This window comes from Phoca vitulina, unplaced genomic scaffold (genome assembly GCF_004348235.1).
Source record: "Phoca vitulina isolate PV1807 unplaced genomic scaffold, GSC_HSeal_1.0 scaffold80, whole genome shotgun sequence".
Taxonomy (NCBI): domain Eukaryota; kingdom Metazoa; phylum Chordata; class Mammalia; order Carnivora; family Phocidae; genus Phoca; species Phoca vitulina.
Window position 1 is genome coordinate 5,684,532 of NW_022589783.1, and position 18,717 is coordinate 5,703,248.

General features: G+C 41.5%; 1 protein-coding gene across 11 annotated transcripts in view; it reads left to right on the forward strand.

Annotated features, from left to right (window-relative positions):
* PRKAG2 (protein kinase AMP-activated non-catalytic subunit gamma 2) overlaps nt 1-18,717 on the forward strand; it is a 252,372-nt gene that overhangs the window by 223,899 nt on the left and 9,756 nt on the right. For 10 of the 11 annotated variants that reach the window (XM_032394363.1, XM_032394364.1, XM_032394365.1 and 7 more), the window contains 7 exons: nt 2,922-3,003; nt 4,086-4,144; nt 12,124-12,169; nt 13,770-13,824; nt 14,816-14,942; nt 17,855-18,020; nt 18,370-18,407. In XM_032394363.1, coding sequence (XP_032250254.1) covers nt 2,922-3,003; nt 4,086-4,144; nt 12,124-12,169; nt 13,770-13,824; nt 14,816-14,942; nt 17,855-18,020; nt 18,370-18,407 — 573 coding nt within the window. The other variant, XM_032394368.1, reaches the window with a different exon arrangement.

Consider the following 18,717-nt stretch of genomic DNA (forward strand, 5'->3'; position numbering starts at 1 on the left):
AGGGCCAAGGACCTGAGCCCACAGAAGTTTCTAGTGCGTCTGGCGACTGACCCACTGAAAAGAAGCGGGAGGTATTTTACTTCCAAGTATTCTCCTCAGTGTTGGTTGTTCTGCCTTCTCTTGCGGCAGTGACGGCGCTCCTCACGTTAACTTCCTAGCGTTCCCTTGGCCACTGGACTGCTGCCTCAGTGGGGGGTTTCCTCACCCCCTACCCTGCCGCTGACCGGCTGCAGCAGAATTCACGGTCGCCGCACACCGTGTCAGCGTCTGGCGTCCGGGTCGTGGCCCGTGTGTCCCCCGGGGGGGACCTGCCGCATTGAGAATCAGCGCTGTGCATCCTTCCGTTGGTGGTGTGTCTACACTGGCTGTGAGGCTCGAACGCTCACTTCATAGCAGTTAGGGCTGTTCAAGAGCTTTTCGGGAGAAGGTTGGTCAGGGAAATGATCCCCAGAGAAGCACCACTTGTGTGTGTTTCTGAAGAACAGTCCGTGTGTTTGAGAGTGTGGACTGACGGACCCCTGCTGGGCTGTCAGTGGGGTGGTTGCTGCTTTGAAAGTGTCTTCGTGTCTTTTTTCTCTAGCTTGATTTTCTCCTGGCCTTCGGTTCTTAGCATCTTGTCAGTGATGTGTGCTTAGGTGTGGTTTTGTTTAACCCACCTGGGGTGTATTTGATTCTTTTTGATAGATTCCAATTTTCTGTTGAGATTCACCTATTTGAAGATGATTTGGAAAATGCCCACAAAAAATTCCAAAATGACTATTGCGTTGGAATCACGTGCTGCTCTTCTCTGGGGAATTGTAGCTTCTCGAATCTTGCTTGCGTGGTACACGCCGGGCTCTCAAACAGTGATCTGTAGGTTTTGTATGGCTTCTGTAGGTACTTCATCTTGGGCAGACTTGCAACCTTCTGAGATGGGTTTTCAACAGCTGTGATCACTTAGGGTGTCATGGGTGATCTTGATAAATTATTTTAAATCTCTTTTTTGGGGGAAAACAATAAGTAATTTGTGGTTACAAGATACCCCCCACTCCCTTGCTACTCCAGCCAGTTTAGAAAAACAAGCTGAGTTCATATTTAATGTGTTTTAAAATCTGTTTCTCTGTGACTTCTCCCCCATATTCTTTTATAACATTTTCTGGGACCACAGTCAAGGGTTCCCAGAGCATCATCCAGGTAGAAATAGCAGACCTTACAAATTGGCCCATCATCCCTGGGTGCCATTTAGTTACAAGAGCAGCATGAATGTTTTCATGGTTCTTGATACATGCTGTGGTTCAAAAAATATTTGACCAGTTTATGGATGCCACCAAGTTGCTGTTTCTCTCTCATGTCACCTGAATGGCCCTACGCCTCTTCCCAGTCCTGTGCCATTCATTCAGCGGACAGGTGGAGTCCCCGATGATCTTGTACATCATCAGGGCACAGTGCTGGACCAGGCTGGGACAAATATAGAAAATAATTAACGAGATTTCCTCACCCACCCGTCATCCCTGAACTGAGCACCTACATAACTCCTGTCAAACAAAGGCAAGATGTGTTGTAATAAAGGCATAAACAGGTGCTGAATGATTAATCCTAGTCTGATAGGAAGGTCTGGGTTCCTGTAATTCTCTCATTACTTTTCATTATTAAGTTAGCAGGGGTTTGGAATACAGTGGGAGAGAGAACCTTCTTTCTTAGTTAAAAAGAAAATATCACGAAATTTTTTCAAAGAAACACTATCACTGTCCCAGCTCCTTAATATCATTTAATTTTTTGCTCACTTCTCTTTGACCTTTTTCATTTAAACACATATTTTATATAATTGTAATGTATAATTGTATAGCCGATGTTTTTCACTGCTATAAACCTTCTTTCTTTTACTTCAACGTGGTCTTCCTAATTTTAATATTTGATACTTTTTTTCCCACTGGTAATCTAGTACTTAATGCATTTTCTTTTGTTGGGGGCAGATATTTTTCCAATTTCAATATTAGAAATAATGCCACATTGAACATCTTTGATTCCTACTCCTAAAATTTAGGATGACTACGTAATTCAACAGAGAAAAAGCTAGTGCACAAACTGTATGAATGTTTTCGTGGTTCTTGATACGCGCTGTGGCGCCACCATTTTTCTAATGATTTGCATTAGCTGCTGCAACCGAACGATATTGGCCTGTTGAGCAGCTCTGAGTGATACTTTAGAATTGCTTTAATCCTCATTTCTTCAGTTCTTAATAAAGGGGAGCCATTTTACCTGTGTTTATTTGTTCTGGGCATTTAGAGGGTCATCTTCAGCACTGAGCTTTTGGCTTTTCACACACCACCCCCTCCGGTGCCATAGCAACCTGGTGTGGTGCCCCAGACGGGCTGTGTCGCCAGGGCTCACGGAGACGCCATATGTGAGCGCACCCTGAACAGGCTCCGGCACATGCTGAACATTTGTCTCTAGACGATACCAAAGTGCAAGGATATTACATCTCTCATACCTCTTCTCAGCCTCCAGGAAGTGAGAAAGGATGCTTGTTTGTTTTATTACTGAACATATGAGAAACAGATTTTCATTTCAGGTCATTTGGTATAACTTCAGCGTTTTGAAAAGAACTAATAACCACATACAGGAGAAATTAAACTGAAGTTTAGTTCTTTTATACAGTTTTAACTGTATAAAGTCTCTGTGTACAAAGTCTTTAGATACAATGAAAAATTTTTTGAAGTGAATTGCATTGTTTCAGTTTCAAAAAATCTCCAGTCTTTAAATATAATACAAAAGTATTTTTGCCGATATTAATAAATTCAGCTCTTTTTAGCCTCTCAAACTTATAAAATTTAACATTGAAAATAACTGGTAAGATCTGGTTGGATATTTTGGTTGAAGGTATTTTTCCCCCTGATGTATGGACTTTAAAGTATGTTTTTGTTTCTCCTATTTGTCTTTAGGTGAAAAAGGCTTTCTTTGCCTTAGTAGCCAATGGTGTTCGAGCAGCGCCACTGTGGGAGAGTAAGAAACAAAGCTTTGTAGGTAAGCAGTGTGGGCCTGGGAAGAAATCTGAAATGGGAACCTAAAAGCAGAAAGCCCAAGGTATCCTAATAGGTGCTGGTTTGGAACTCAGCCTCGAAAACATACTGCCAGGCTAAAGGACTCCTGGCTTTTACGTCTGGGTCAGGTGGGGCCGCTAGCAAATTCAAAACACTGAGGTGCTGCCACGGAGTTTCTTTTTCATGTTTATTTAGTTATCCAGTTTCTTTTGATTCAGTACCTTTCTGGCTCCCTGAAGGAGCTTCTCTGCCTTTGCCAGTTGCTGTGAGGCCAGGGAACAGAGTGCGCAGAGGACGCTGTGCTGACCCCTGACCGTGGGCCGCCTTTGCTCGCGTGTATGCGGGCAGCCCCTGCTCTGTGGACCAGGCAGATGAAGCCATGTAGACGTGACCGATGCCTGCGCTAAGTCATTGCTGTCCTATCGGAAACATCCTGTAACTCAGTATCTGAACTCCAGAATCTCTCATTGTACAGATCACGGCGGATGTTGGCTCTCCTAGTATGCATTACGCTGATTTAAAACTACCAGTTTGTCTGCCTCCTGCTTTAGGTGACCGTTTCCTCAAAGAAGTTTCATATCTTCTTCATCTCTGTAGCCCTGGAATCTGGCCCATAGTAGGCACTTAATAACTAGGTGCTAAATCAATACTTAAAGAACTATCGTTTGTAGAATGCTTCTCAGGAAACAATCCAAATGCCCCCGGAAGCGTCCTGTGTGTAAAGCTTCTGGAATACCTTAGCTTATTGTCAAGTATATTAAATTATTTACATGTAGCTGCAAGTCTTCAGTGAGGTTTTATGTTAATCAGTAAGTTTTCTATCACTGAATTGCCAAATACTGTGGTTGATTCCATTGTACTTATTGTCAGGTTTAATTTCAGCTAAATTTATCTTAGTTTGTTGTAGATAATTCACAGACTAATAGTCCTAAATAATATAATACATTAAACGTGCTTGATACCTTTAAAGTATGTTTTAGAAGCTTTTCTAGAAAATATTCCAGGTTTGCTTATCCTGTGAAATTTTTCATAGTTTTATATTTAACATATAATTCTTTGTTCCAGGAATGCTAACAATTACAGATTTCATAAATATACTACATAGATACTATAAGTCACCCATGGTAAGTGCCAGAAATCCTTATGTCGGTCATTGGAGCTGTATATTTCTGCATATGTGTAGAGGGGTGGTGGTGCTGGTAGTTGATTTTTACAAGTATGTATATAACGGGCAGGGCACGTCAGTGTATATACAGTCACTAAATTTATGATCTTTAATGACATTATGGGCGTGTTGCGGTGTTGTGACTGCGTGGACCCATGAATGGTCTGGTGCCACAGAGCTTATCTTCCCAGGCCTGTCCATGGGAGTGCAACCTCATGCAGTTACCCCCTAATTTTTTTTCACAAGAACCATATGTACTCTGTGGTTTTAAAGAAGTAAACCTTAAAATTGGAGAAATTCAGTTTTGATATTTTTCTGCCAGTTACAAAAAGACTGCTGCTGGCTTACTTTAGTGGGAGAACTCCCTGGTCCCTGGTCCCTGGTCCAACTGTTTTATAAGAGCATAGTTTGAGGGACACCTGGGTGGCTCAGTTGTTAAGCGTCTGCCTTCGGCTCAGGTCATGATCTCAGGGTCCTGGGATCGAGTCCCACATCAGGCTCCCTGCTCAGCGGGAAGCCTGCTTCTCCCTCTCCCACTCCCCCTGCTTGTGTTCCCTCTCTCGCTGTGTCTCTCTGTCAAATAAATAAATAAAATCTTTAAAAAAAAAAAAAAGCATAGTTTGAGAACCACATAAGGCCTTTTATCTAACACTATGATTTTTGTGATTCTACCAGCTTTTTTGGTTTTTGTTCGTTGGGGGGTTGCTTGCTTTGTGGGGGGGGTTGTTTTTGTTTTTTGTTTTTTGCAAGGGTGGGCAAGGACTGAATTGTATAATTTTTTTTCTTTATTACTATTTGGGGTATCTGAAAAGTAAAAGACAATCTAATTACTATTCTTTTTACATGTAATGGTTAATATTGCCCAATAATTAAATTCCTGTATAAAATGAGAAAGTAAAAACATAAGAGATACTCTTAGGGGGCACCTGGGTGGCTCAGTCGGTTAAGCATCTGCCATGGGCTCAGGTCATGATCCCAGAATTCTGGGATCAAGTCCCATATCGGGCTCCCTGCTCAGTGAGGAGTCTGCTTCTCCCTCTCCCCCTCCCCCCTGCTGGTGCTCTCTCTCACTCTCTCTCAAATAAATAAATAAAATCTATTTTAAAAAAAGATACTCTTAGGGGCGCCCGGGTGGCTCAGTCGGTTAAGCGGCTGCCTTCGGCTCAGGTCGTGATCCTAGGGTCCTGGGATCGAGTCCCACATCGGGCTCCCTGTTCAGCGGGGAGCCTGCTTCTCCCTCTCCCTCTGCCTGCCTCTCTACCTACTTGTGCTCTCTATCTCTCTGTCAAATAAATAAATAAAATCTTAAAAAAAAAAAAAAGATACTCTTAGAATTAAGTTTTACCAAAGACTTTGTATGTATCCCATATTTATTTTGCATGAGGTATCTGATTTCTTAAATACTACCAATGCAGGTGAATATTGGTTTTCTTTATAATGATCGTATGTCTGCTTTTGAACTAGCAAAATCAACACAAATATGATTATTAACTGGATATATATTTTTTAAAGATTTTTATTTATTTATTTGACAGAGACACAGCGAGAGAGGGAACACAAGCAGGGGGAGTGGGAGAAGGAGAAGCAGGCTTCCCGTGGAGCAGGGAGCCCAATGCGGGGCTCGATCGCAGGACCCTGGGATCATGACCTGAGCCAAAGGCAGACGCTTAACGACTGAGCCACCCAGGCGCCCCAATAACTGGGTATATTTTGATAAAATGCAGCTAAACCCCTATTAAAAATCTCAGCAAGGGGCACCTGGGTGGCTCAGTTAAGTGTCTGACTCTTGGTTTCAGCTCATGATCTCAGGGTTGTGGGATTCAGCCCACGTGGGGCTCTGCGCTCAGTGGGGAGTCTGCTTGAGACCCTCTCTCCCTCTGCCCCTCCCCACCCTTGCAAACACGCTCTCTCTAAAATAAATAAGTCTTAAAATAATAAAATAAAAAAATCAGCAGTAGCTAATTAAATCAAAATTTCTATAAAAGCAGTTGTCTAAATATACAGTCCAAATTCTTTTTTTATTAAGTTATAATTGACATACAATATTATATTAGTTTCATGCGTACAACATAGTGATTCAATATTTTTATACGTTACAAACTGATTAGCATAATAGGTCTAGTTACCATCTGTCACCATACAAAGTTAATTACAGTTTTATTTATATCCCCGTGACTTATTTATTTTATTTTTAAAGATTTTATTTATTTGACAGAGAGACAGCGAGAGCAGGAACACAAGCAGGGGGAGTGGGAGAGGGAGAAGCAGGCTTCCTGCTGAGCAGGGAGCCCAATGTGGGACTCCATCCCCCCATGTGGGACTCGATCCCAGGACCCTGGGATCATGACCTGAGCTGAAGGCAGACGCTTAATGACTGAGCCACCCAGACACCCCTATGACTTACTTATTTTATAACTAGAAGTCTGTACCTCTTGGTCCTCTTCACCTGTTTCTCTTGTCCCTTCACCCCATTCTCCTCTGGCGACCATCAGTTTGTTCTCTGTATCTATGAGTGTATTTCTGTTACTTGTTTGTTTTTTAGATTCTACATTAGGTGAAATCCTTTAGTATTTGTCTTTCTCTGTTTGACTTACTTCACTTAGCATAATTCCCTCTAGGTCCATCCACATTGCCGCATTTAAATGGCAAGATTCCATTCTTTTTTATGACTAATATTCCTGTGTGTGTGTATGTGTGTGCATTTGTTCATTCATCTATCAGTGGACACTTGGGTTGCTTCCTTATCTTGGCTATTGTAAATCATGCTGCAGCCTAGGACCCTGAGATCATGACCCGAGCCAAAGGAAGACGCTTAACCAACTGAGCCACCCAGGCGCCCCTGTTTTTAATTTTTTGAGGAAAGTCCATACTGTTTTCCACAGCAGCTGCACCAACTTTCATTCTCACAACAGTGCACGAGGGTCCCCTTTGCTCCACATCTTCGCCAACACTATTTCTTGTCTTTCTGATACTAGCTGTTCTGACAGGTGTGAGGTGCTATTCCATTGTGGGTCTGATTTGCATTTCCCCGATGGCTAATGATGATGAGCATCTTTTCAAATGCTTATATTGGGGGGCCAGTTTTTAAGCTTTGTTAGAGTGTTAATCTTTGGTTCAGTTCTGTTACTTCTGGGATCTCCGTGGAATTCCTTGGTGGTTTAGCGAGGACTTTCCATTCTGCCTGGTCAAGACGCAATGTCTTCCATTGTGAGTCTTGGCCTGGCCTCCTGTCCTTTCACCCCGGGCACACCTGCTTAGTATTCAGTCAAAAACGCAAGGAGATCTCAGCGCCGCCTTCTCTTGTTCTGGACAGCTCCTCCTGTCTGGTTTTCTGCCCACAAATTCCACTTGGCTCCATCTGCCCAGACTTTGATTTCTGTCTCTCTAACTCAGCGGGAGTGTCATGCCCCAACTGGGTCACAGTCTCGAGAGAGATGTGGTGATCGTGGGCTCGGTTTGTTTGCGTGCCTTCTCCCGGGCGTGGCAGTCCTGCCCTGCTGATTGCCCAATGTCTGAGAACTGCTGTTGTACATATTTTCCCCCATTTTCTAGTTGTCTGCAGCCGGAGACTAGTGTAGCCCTGTCCCCTCCATCGTGGCTGGCAGAGCTCCACTGGTATTTCCCATACCTCTCCGCGCTGTACTGTTCTGGTTGCGGTATGAATTTCAGAGTCCGCTTTCACTTCACACAATCTATTTGGAGTTAATACTGAGCTTTTTACATAAAATGTAGTTCCATTTAATCTGCCCTTATTTTTGTTTTAAACAAAATGAAGAGTAGAAAGAAAAAGCATTCATAGTTTTTATGCTGAGGTGCCGTCTTTCACCGCTGCCTGTGGTGTGTGCACCGCCCCCCACCCCCACCCCACCCCCGGCGCCCGCGGTCCGAGGAGCTCCCGTCTGGGCCACGCCGTCCAGTTCTCTTGTGACCAACCATCTTGGTTCTTGTTCATCTGACAATGTCCTGATGTCATCCTCGTGCCTGGAGAACACTTTGCTGTTTTATAGAAACTGAGCTAACATTTTAACACTTTGAAGATGTCATTTCATTGTCCTTTGGCCTCCCAGTGCTTAGGATCAGAAGTCAATAGAAAGGTTTATCTTTCTGTCCTCTGGATAGTCCACTTCTGGTTCAAGACTGTCTCTTTCCTTCGGTTTCAGCGCTAGCGGCCACGCGCCTGCATCTGGTTTTCCTTGTGTGTATCCTGCTCCAGGTATGCTGCGTTTCCATGATCTTCTAGGTTCGCTCTTCACCTAATTTGGGAAGTTTTTGACTGCTGTTTCTTCAGATATTTTTCTCTGTCTCATTCTCTCTCCCCTGGGACTTCAGTTGCTTGTGTATCAGGCCGTCCCACAGGTCTCTGACCCTGTGTTCATCTTTCCGGTTTTAGTGTCGTTGATCGTACATGTGCTAATTCTTCCTTGGGTGATCTCCAGTCTTACTTTCAAACCTTACCCCTATTGAATTTTCAGTGAGATTGGGAGCTCCCACTTGAAAGATTTTGTAGGGTCTTTGTAAAATTTTCTATGGCTGGTTTTCCACAAAATGGAAATTTTTTTTATTCTTTATTTAAATTCAATTTAGTTAACATATATTGTATTACTAGTTTCAGGGGTAGAATTCAGTATTTCATAAGTTGCGTATAGCAACCGGTGCTCATCACATCATGTGCCCTCCTTAATGCCCATCACCCAGTTACCCCACCTCCCCACCCACCTCCACTCCAGCAAGCCTGTTTGTTACATATATTTAAGAGTCACTTATGGTTTGCCTCCCTGTCTTTATCTTATTTTTCCTTCCACTCCCCTAGGTTCATCTGTTTTGTTTCTTAAATTCCACATAAGAGTGAAATCATATGGTATTTGTCTTTCTCTGACTTATCTCGCTTAGCATAATACCCTCTAGTTCCATCCACGTCATTGTAAATGGCAAGATTTCATTATTTTTTTGATGGCTGAGGAATATATATATATATATACATACACACATATATATACCCACACACGCACACACCACATCTTCTTTACCCATTCATCTGTCAGTGGACATCTGGGCTCTTTCCATAGTTTGGCTATTGCGGACATTGCTGCTATGAACATTGGGGTGCATATGGCCCTTCTTTTCACTACATCTGTGTCTTTGGGGTAAATACCCAGTAGTGCAATTGCTGGGTCATAGGATAACTATTTTTAAGTTTTGGGGGAACCTCCATACTGTTTTCCAGAGTGGCTGCACCAGCTTTCATTCCCACCAACAGTGTAGGAGGGTTCCCCTTTCTCCACATCCTCGCCAACATCTGTCATTTCTTGTCTTGTTAATTTTAGCCATTCTGACCAGTGTGAGGTGGTATCTTTGTGGTTTTGATTTGTATTTCCCTGATGATGAGTGATGTTGAGCACTTTTTCATGTGTCTGTTGGCCATTTGTATGTCTTCTCTGGAGAAATGTCTGTTCATGTCTTCTGTCCATTTCTTGATTGGATTATTTGTTCTTTGGGTGTTGAGCTTGATAAGTTCTTTATAGATTTTGGATACTAGCCCTTTATCTGATATGTCATTTGCAAATATCTTCTCCCATTCTGTGGGTTGCCTTTTAGTTTTGTTGACTGTTTCCTTTGCTGTGCAAAAGCTCTTTATCTTGATGAAGTCCCAGTAGTTCATTTCTACCCTTGCTTCCCTTGCCTTTAGAGATGTGTCTAGCAAGAAGTTGCTGCAGCTGAGATCAAAGAGGTTGCTGCCTGTGTTCTCCTCTAGGATTTTGATGGATTCCTGTCTCACATTGAGGTCTTTCATCCATTTTGAGTCTATTTTTGTGTGTGGTGTAAGGAAATGGTCCAGTTTCATTCTTCTGCATGTGGCTGTCCAATTTTCCCAACACCATTTGTTGAAGAGACTGTCTTTTTTCCATTGGACATTCTTTCCTGCTTTGTCGAAGATTAGTTGACCATAGAGTTGAGGGTCCACTTCGGGGCTCTATTCTGTTCCATTGATCTATGTTTTTGTGCCAGTACCATAATGTCTTGATGATGACAGCTTTGTAATAGAGCTTGAAGTCCGGAATTGTGATGCCTCCAGTTTTGGTTTTATTTTTCAACATTCCTCTGGCTATGCGGGGTCTTTTCTGGTTCCATACAAATTTTAGGATTGTTTGTTCCAGCTCTGTGAAAAATACTCATGGTATTTTGATAGGTATTGCATTGGATGTATAGATTGCTTTGGGGTAGCATAGACATTTTAACAATACCTGTTCTTCCAGTCCATGAGCATGGAATATTTTTCCATATCTTTGTGTCTTCCTCAGTTTCTTTCATGAGTGTTCTGTAGTTTTCAGAGTACAGATCCTTTACCTCTTTGGTTAGGTTTTCCTAGGTATCTTAATGGTTTTTGGAGCAATTGTAAATGGGATCAATTCCTTGATTTCTGTTTCTTCTGCTTCATTGTTAGTGTATAGAAATGCCACTGACTTCTGTGCATTGATTTTATATCCTGTGACTTTGCTGAATTCCCCTATCAGTGCTAGCAGTTTCTTGGTGGAGCCTTTTGGGTTTTCTACATAGAGGATCATGTCGTCTCAGAAGAGTGAAAGTTTGGCTTCTTCTTTGCCAATTTAGATGCCTTTTGGTTCTTTTTGTTGTCTGATTGCTGAGGCGAGGACTTCCAGTACTATGTTGAACAGCCGTGGTGAGGGTAGACATCCCCATCATGTTCCTGACCTTAGGGGGAAAGCTCTCCATTTTTCCCCATTGAGAATGATATTCGCTGTGGGTTTTTCGTATATGGCTTTTATGATATTGAGGTATGTACCCTCTATCCCTATACTCTGAAGAGTTTTGATCAAGAAAGGATGCTGTACTTTGTCAAATGCTTTTTCTGCATCTATTGAGAGGATCATATGGTTCTTGTCCTTTCTTTCATTAATGTGGTGTATCATGTTGATTGATTTGCGGATATTGAACCACCCTTGCAGCCCAGGGATAAATCCCACTTGGCTGTGGTGAATAATGCTTTTAATGTACTGTTGGATCCTATGGGCTAGTATTTTGGTAAGAATTTTTGCATCCGTGTTCAATCAGGGATATTGGTCTGTAATTCTCCTTTTTACTGGGGTCTTTGGTTTTGAGATCAAGGTAATGCTGACCTCATAGAATGAGTTTGGAAGTTTTCCTTCCACTTCTATTTTTTGAAACCGTTTCAGAAGAATAGGTGTTAATTCTCCTTTAAATGTTTGGTAGAATTCCCCTGGGATGCCATCTGGCCCCGGACTCTTGTTTGTTGGGAGGTTTTTTATTACTGCTTCAATTTCTTTGCTGGTTATGGGTCTGTTCAGGTTTTCTATTTCTTCCTGTTTCAGTTTTGGTAGTTTATATGTTTCTAGGAATGTATCCATTTCTTCCAGATTGCCTAATTTGTTGGCATATAATTGCTCATAATGTCCTCTTATAATTGTATTTCTGGTGTTGGTTGTAAATTCTCCTCTATCTCTCCTTAGCACAATTTAACCATTTGTCCTTTAAACTAGAGTTGCTAAAAATTTTCTGTATCTTTAAAAAGAAGGAATGGGTATATATGTCCATTTATATTTTAAAATTTAAGTGTATCAGAAATTTTCATATTAAAATAACAAAAATATTATAACTAGTTTATTTTTTTTTAAGATTTTTATTTTTAAGGTAACTCTACACCCAGCGTGGGGTGCAAACTCAAAACCCTGAGCAAAAGAGTCGCACGCACCACTGACTGAGCCAGCCAGTCGCCTGAATTATGTTTTAAATTTAGAAAACATTTATCTTCAAAGAAATGTAGAGCATTTTATATTTCCAGTATTTCTGAATTATCTTGTTTCCACCTGCTGAATTATGGGACTCTGCAGTAGTTATGAAGTAATTTTTCTTATGTAGTATATGTTAACATTTGTAAATAAGAATTTTTCTCATTTGCAGGTACAGATTTATGAATTAGAGGAACATAAGATTGAAACATGGAGGGGTAAGCACAATTGGGCGTTAAAAATCTTTTAATATCAGGAAAAAAATGTTCTTAATGTGTAAAATATGTTTTAACTTCACGGATCCTTCTCTCTCTGCTTAATAAACTACATGATTAAAACATTTCTATTTTAATCTCGGTAGTGTACCATACTATTATAAATACGATCCATTCTGTTGAATGGACATTTATGGAGAACCTACAGCGAGTCTGTATACTAAGGCTGGGACATAAGGACGAATGAGCTCGCCTGGGCCCCAGCCGCTGCCCCCAGCGGAGTCACCACTCACTTCTGAGTGTGGCTGTCCTTGCCCACAGACATGTCTCTATATAGAAAATGCAGCAGGGGAATGCCTCCTACAACTAACAAAAGCAAGGATCTGTTCTTAAATTTAATAATTATTTCTTTACAAATTATGGAGAAACATAGAACAAATGAACTTTAAACTGGAAGATTTGGATAAATCACATGAAAAAATAACCCTTTAAAATCACAGGATCTTTTCTGAAATGGAGCTACTTTTTAAATTCTCATTCTACGACTGTGTGATTGTTCTTAGACCCATCGTGCTGGATCGGTGGGGCGGGGGGGTGGATTGGACGGGGTGGGAGTCACTGAGGAAGGCAGTCTGATGGACGTTGGGGGAGGGCTTGTGTAGGGGTCTCAGAAAAGCCTGGACAGAAACGGAGGGACCTGTAGACAGAAAAACGTTAATTAAAAATGGAAAATCTGCTTGGAATGATAAGCAACCTTTGTGAGTGGCAGCTGTGAAATCTGAACGTCCATTAGAATTCTCTAAAGGGCTAGGGGCTCTTTTAATTCCTTTTGACCTATAAGTTTCATCGAATGATACAGTTGATTTCTAATGGCTTTATCAAGTCAAACCAAACAAACTCAGTCAACATGAAATCTGTATCTTAGCACTGCCTATTATGAATATATAACTTAACACCAAGAGAGATACTTCTTATCAAATTCTATATAAGTAATGTAAGACCAAGATTTAAGTATATTTACAATTTGATATTACATGGTATTTGGTAGTAATAATGGTAATGTCAAGATATTCTTGAATGCTTTCTGTAGAGAAACCTCAGCAAGGCAATTAGTTACAGTGGATCTTTAGAAAGATAATTTCTATAGACTACAAAGATCCCCAAGATACAGATTTTGAGCATTAGTTTGGTAAAATAAAACTTAAGAATGCTTAACAAAGTTTGTTAAAACCTACGAAAATTAGTTTTAAAGGATTTCATGAGCGCTTCATCTCTGGAGGGTGATAGTAATTTGGTAGCATTCTAGTGACCTCTGCTGGTACTGCTTTTTACATCCAATTGCTTGACTTCTTCTCCTTAAAACATCTATTGTAATACTGTTTTCAAATATTTAATTTTTCCACAATGGCAACATCCTGAAAATAGTTTATAAATTGTTTAAAATAGTCCTAACTATAATTTATACAGTAGTGTTAGGTAAAGTAGATTTATTTGATTTCGGTTTTTAATCCTTCTAATTGTTATCTGTAAACTGAAGAGAAATTTATGTAATTGCAAACAGCAAATGTGTTACTAATTGTATATTTTCTTTCTATAAAAACAGAGCTTTATTTACAAGAAACATTTAAGCCTTTAGTGAATATATCTCCAGACGCAAGGTAAACGTGTAAAGTTTTTCTCCTTTAAAAACATTCATTCAGATTCTCGTTTTGTTTCCATGATTGATAGATTTTTTTTTAATCTAGATAGGGGACAGCCTCCTTTATTTCAAATATTAAACTTAATAAATTTAGAGACCATAGACTCAGCCATTGTTTGCCCAAAGGATTGATAAGAGGCTGGGAAGATGGTCATACTAAACAGTTTTAAAATCCTGATCACCTGCCGCACAAACCCTCTGGGGAGCTTGTTAATTCTGCCCATGCCTGGGCTCCACGTCCGACCTGCTCGGTGGCCTCTGGAGAGTAGTGCCCAGGAATGTGCATTACAGCAGCCCCCCCCCCCCCCCCAGGGGCTCTAATGTGCCCCGATGTTGAAGGGCAATCTCCGTTGGACATTGGTCCAGAGGCGGTCAGAAGAACGCGCCGCCCCTCAGTAGCGCTCTAGCACATACATTGTGATCCAGGCCTTCTGGGACAGCTCTGATACATTTCCACATTGTATGAAAATGTTCTTCAAACTCTAAGCATGAATGAGAAAAAGTGGAATACTGATTTTTATTAGTTTATTTCCAAACAACCAGGTAAACGCACCGGTCTCCTGGTTGGCGGTCCAGGAGTGGGCCGCACGCGGTCGGCCCCAGTGCGGGGCGCGGTCCACAGCTCCCGACGCTGCTGGTGTCCGTTCGCGGTCCCAGGGGCTCGCCGCTGCCGTCCCTCGAACAGCAGCGTTAAACGCACTGCTAGAAACTTCTCTCCTAGCGATCTGGAGCTGGCTCTGGTATCTGCCATTAACACAGACCAAAAAATCAAAACATTTGCTGAGATAGCCAGTTTAAAACTTTTCCAAAACACGGTTTTAAGTCAAGTCAGCCTTTTATTACAAGCTATGATGTAAAAACACTGAAAATGCTTCTAAAGCAGGGGTGGTCCAGAGCGTTTTACATCTCTCTTTAAAGCCTCCTAACAACTTTGATGGCTTTTCCCGCAGCCTCTTCGACGCTGTATACTCGTTGATCAAAAATAAAATCCACAGATTGCCAGTTATTGACCCTATCAGTGGGAATGCACTTTATATACTTACCCACAAAAGAATCCTCAAGTTCCTCCAGCTTTTTGTAAGTAGTTTTTAGTGTTTCTAAAGACGTAGTTGCATCTACTTTAACTAATTTACTTCAAGTAAGTTGGCTCCTATCACCTCAGTAGGAGACATTAATTTTGGAATTGGGATTGTTAGGAGGTCTCCGTTTCTCAGCTGCCATTTCTCAACTTACTTCTATTTAAATTGTACATTCTTCAAGTTGATTCCAATTAAAAAGCAATCGCCTTTCAGTGCAAGTATCAAAATAATAAAAATACTTGGAATTCTCTATTTAAATTAGAATATTTTATCACCTAAAATATGAGGGCAGTAAAGCAATTTGCAAGTCAGTCTAAGAAAGTGCTGTGTAAGATAAATTGAGCCAGTATTTATAGCAAACTGCCTTATGATGCTTTATTGGTATCATGGTTTTGGAAACATTCAAAAAATACTGTCCCCAGGATTATCTTATTATAAATTGCTGTGATAGAAAAACACAAAGCGAATAAAATTTTGGCAAGAGAGTACCATGTTGGTCCAAATTTGGGCTGTGTTATCTGTAGGTTTTTTCAACTGTATTTGGAATGAGATGTCTTCATAATCATCCATAATATTGATCTCTTTGGTCAGTATTAAAAGAGGCTCAGAAGGACCAGAGTTTTTACAAGAGGGCTTTAATTTTTTTCCTTTGGATTACATGCACTGAGTTTGAGGTTAGAGTAGTTGGTCAGCTGTGACCAGTAGGAGGCCTCATTCCTGCTTCAGAAGAGATCACATGAAGTCATTTTTTTTTTTTTTAAGATTATTTATTTTAGAGAGAAAGGAGGACAGAGGGAGAAGGAGAGAGAGAATCCTAAGCAGGCGCCACACTGAGTGCAGAGCCCAACGCAGGGCTCCATCTCACACCCCTGAGATCATGACCTGAGCCGAAATCACAGGTCAGATGCTTAACCTACTGAGCCACCCAGCTACCCCGTGAAATCATTTTTCGAAAGAACTTAATAGACATTAAAAATCTACATCACATTAGCTTTCCCATTTCCTTCCACACAGCTTCAGTTACGGAAATAAACTCGCATTCTGGGGTGATGCAAAGGAGCCCGGGGCTCTGCCTCCGTTTTGCAGGCAGAACCACAGGGGTTTTAGTAAGTGGGAGGAATCCCTTGTCCATCAAGCCAGTCCTATATTTTAGTAGTTTACGGGTAAAACTAACACTCTCCGTGGTTAAATAAATGCTAAGAAAGACGGTAGGAAGTTTACTGAAAAGCACACAGTTTAGTGGAGAGACTGTGTCGGGGACAGTTAGGGACGTGTGGAGATGGTTGGACAGACATCACCTCTGTCGTGCGCAGGCCTGTGCGCTGCTCGGGCCGCCACCTCGGCGTCCAGGCTGGACGGGACCCAGGCTGGGGCCATGTATTCAGGGCCCACAGGCTTTCAGCCCCTCAGAGAGTAAGCATTGTAAAATAATGTTAATCGTCAGAGCTACATACTCTTATGCATTGATGACGGGGCAGCTACTGTCCTAAGCACTTCACAAGACACGGCTAATCCTCGCCTCTGCCCTCTCAGGTAGGTATATTGATTAATCCCATTTTATAGGTGGTGAAACTGCGAGGTGGAACGACTTTGCAGGTCACCGCGGGCACATGGCAGAGTGGTTTCTGCCCCGCGGCCTCTCGTGGCCTCCCTCCCCCTGCTGCCCCTCAGCTCGGAGGTGCCTGGCTCAGAGGGTTAAACCCGCCCCAGGTCTCCCAGGTGTGACGAGGTCGAGTCCAGCCCGTTTTCGAGGCTGTGCCCTGCGGACGAGGAGTATCAGCTGGAGACAGGCCTTGGTGTTGTCTCTTCCATGAAGAGTAGAGGAGGTTGCTTCAGCCACTACCGCCTTACATTTGGGCCAATATGGTAATTAAATCACGCTCGTAGACTGTGCAGCGAGAGGTTTTCAGATTAAAATACAGAATTTTAAATAAATTTCAGATCCTGGTTTTTACTGAATTGAGATCATTTTCTGAGAAAAGTGGCCTTACCCGTGGAGACATGTGACAGCCTAGGCGTACAATATGGAACAGGGGTTAACCTGCGTCAGGATGGGCTAGATGACCTAATAGGTCTTTCTTTTTTTCTCTAAATTTCTAGGATTCTCATGATTTGAATATTGATGAACTCTTTGACTTGAACATTTTGTTTCTTCTAATTGTTCATCTTTTCCTGATAATTATAAGGTACACCAGGAGGACGGAATCAACTATACCCTTTATACAAGGTGGATTTTTGAAACCATAGACCTTATTTTGTTTTAGTCAAACGTGACCCTAGACTTCTCTCTTCTGACTTCTCCCTCCTCCTCTAAAACAGCCCATGAAAAGAAAAGTGAACTTTTAAAGGTTCTTTTAATTCTGTTCAGTTGGCTTGTTCTTTGCTCCTAGTAATCACAAGTTAGAGTCCTCCAGAGGAGAGTTCAGGATGTAGGGTGGGATGGGGTGAGGACTAGCTTAGCCGCAACTCAGACCATTACCATCAAACGCTCTGGGTTTGGAAATGTGTGGGTTCTTCGTAAATAATGCTGACGGCAGGACCAGGAATTTAACATAAATAACTAAGAATAAAGGATTCTTGGGTGGCTATGGGTCTTAATTTCCAAAGAGACCTCTTGTTTCCTCTTCCATCCACGTTTTCAGTGAGTGAAGGGAAAGGGAACCTTACAATCTGTGTGTTGTGCGGTATTTTACTGAGTAGTTAAATATAAGCTTAGAATAGAAACCAGTTTGAACAAAAACTACAATTCTTATACGTAACATTTCCATGTTAATTCAGACAGCCAGGTAGATTGGTAGAGAACACGAACTTTAATTTGTTATACGTAAGTTTTTCGTCCAAGTGTGGACATGTGAACATTAAAAAGGTCTGTTTGGGCTCTAGAGCATTTGTGTTTATCTTCCTGTTTAGATGTCTGATATGCCAAAGCCTGCCTTCATGAAGCAGAACCTGGATGCCCTTGGAATTGGGACCTACCACAACATCGCCTTCATCCACCCGGACACTCCCATCATCAAAGCCTTGAACGTCTTTGTAGAGAGACGAGTGTCGGCCTTGCCTGTGGTGGATGAGTCAGGTCTGTGGGTTTGATCACACCAGGGCCTCGGAGACCACACTTTGTCCCCTGGGGGCAAATTTACTGTTAAATAGTCAATGGATCAGATCCGGTGGGTGGCGGGCAGGAGTTGGGGATGAAAATTTAGATAAGGCAGATCAAGTCAGCACAAAGGAGCCCTCGGGTTAATGAGAATTCTAACTGGCTTATTTTCACATCTTCCATTAACATGTGATTTCATGTTCATTTAAAGTTAGACAAGTTTGTTACTTAGCAATACTTAATTGCTAGTATGTATCTGGTTAAGATAGATTTTAAATGTTATTTTTTGTTCCTAGGACATTTTTCTAACCTCTGTTTTCATTTTTAGGAAAAGTTGTAGATATTTATTCCAAATTTGATGTAATTGTAAGTATTTTTAATTTTGTCACACCTGTCATCTAGAATGCATTTAAAACATACTTATCTGTTTGCGGTTTTCCCTAATTTAATAGCTTTTGTGGATGTGTGGATCAGAGGATTCCGTAGACTGCCCATAGTCATTGTACTTAATGTTCACTGGCTTAGCAGTAAAAAAATATGTTAGTATTTTATAGTTGTCTTTTCAGTATATGGATAGTTTATCCAGCACTATAGCATGTGTAAATACTTTAAATGGTCCTGTTGCCATGCACAAGACATTATTCATTCTGCCAGCAGGCAAGTGCTGTGCGCACAT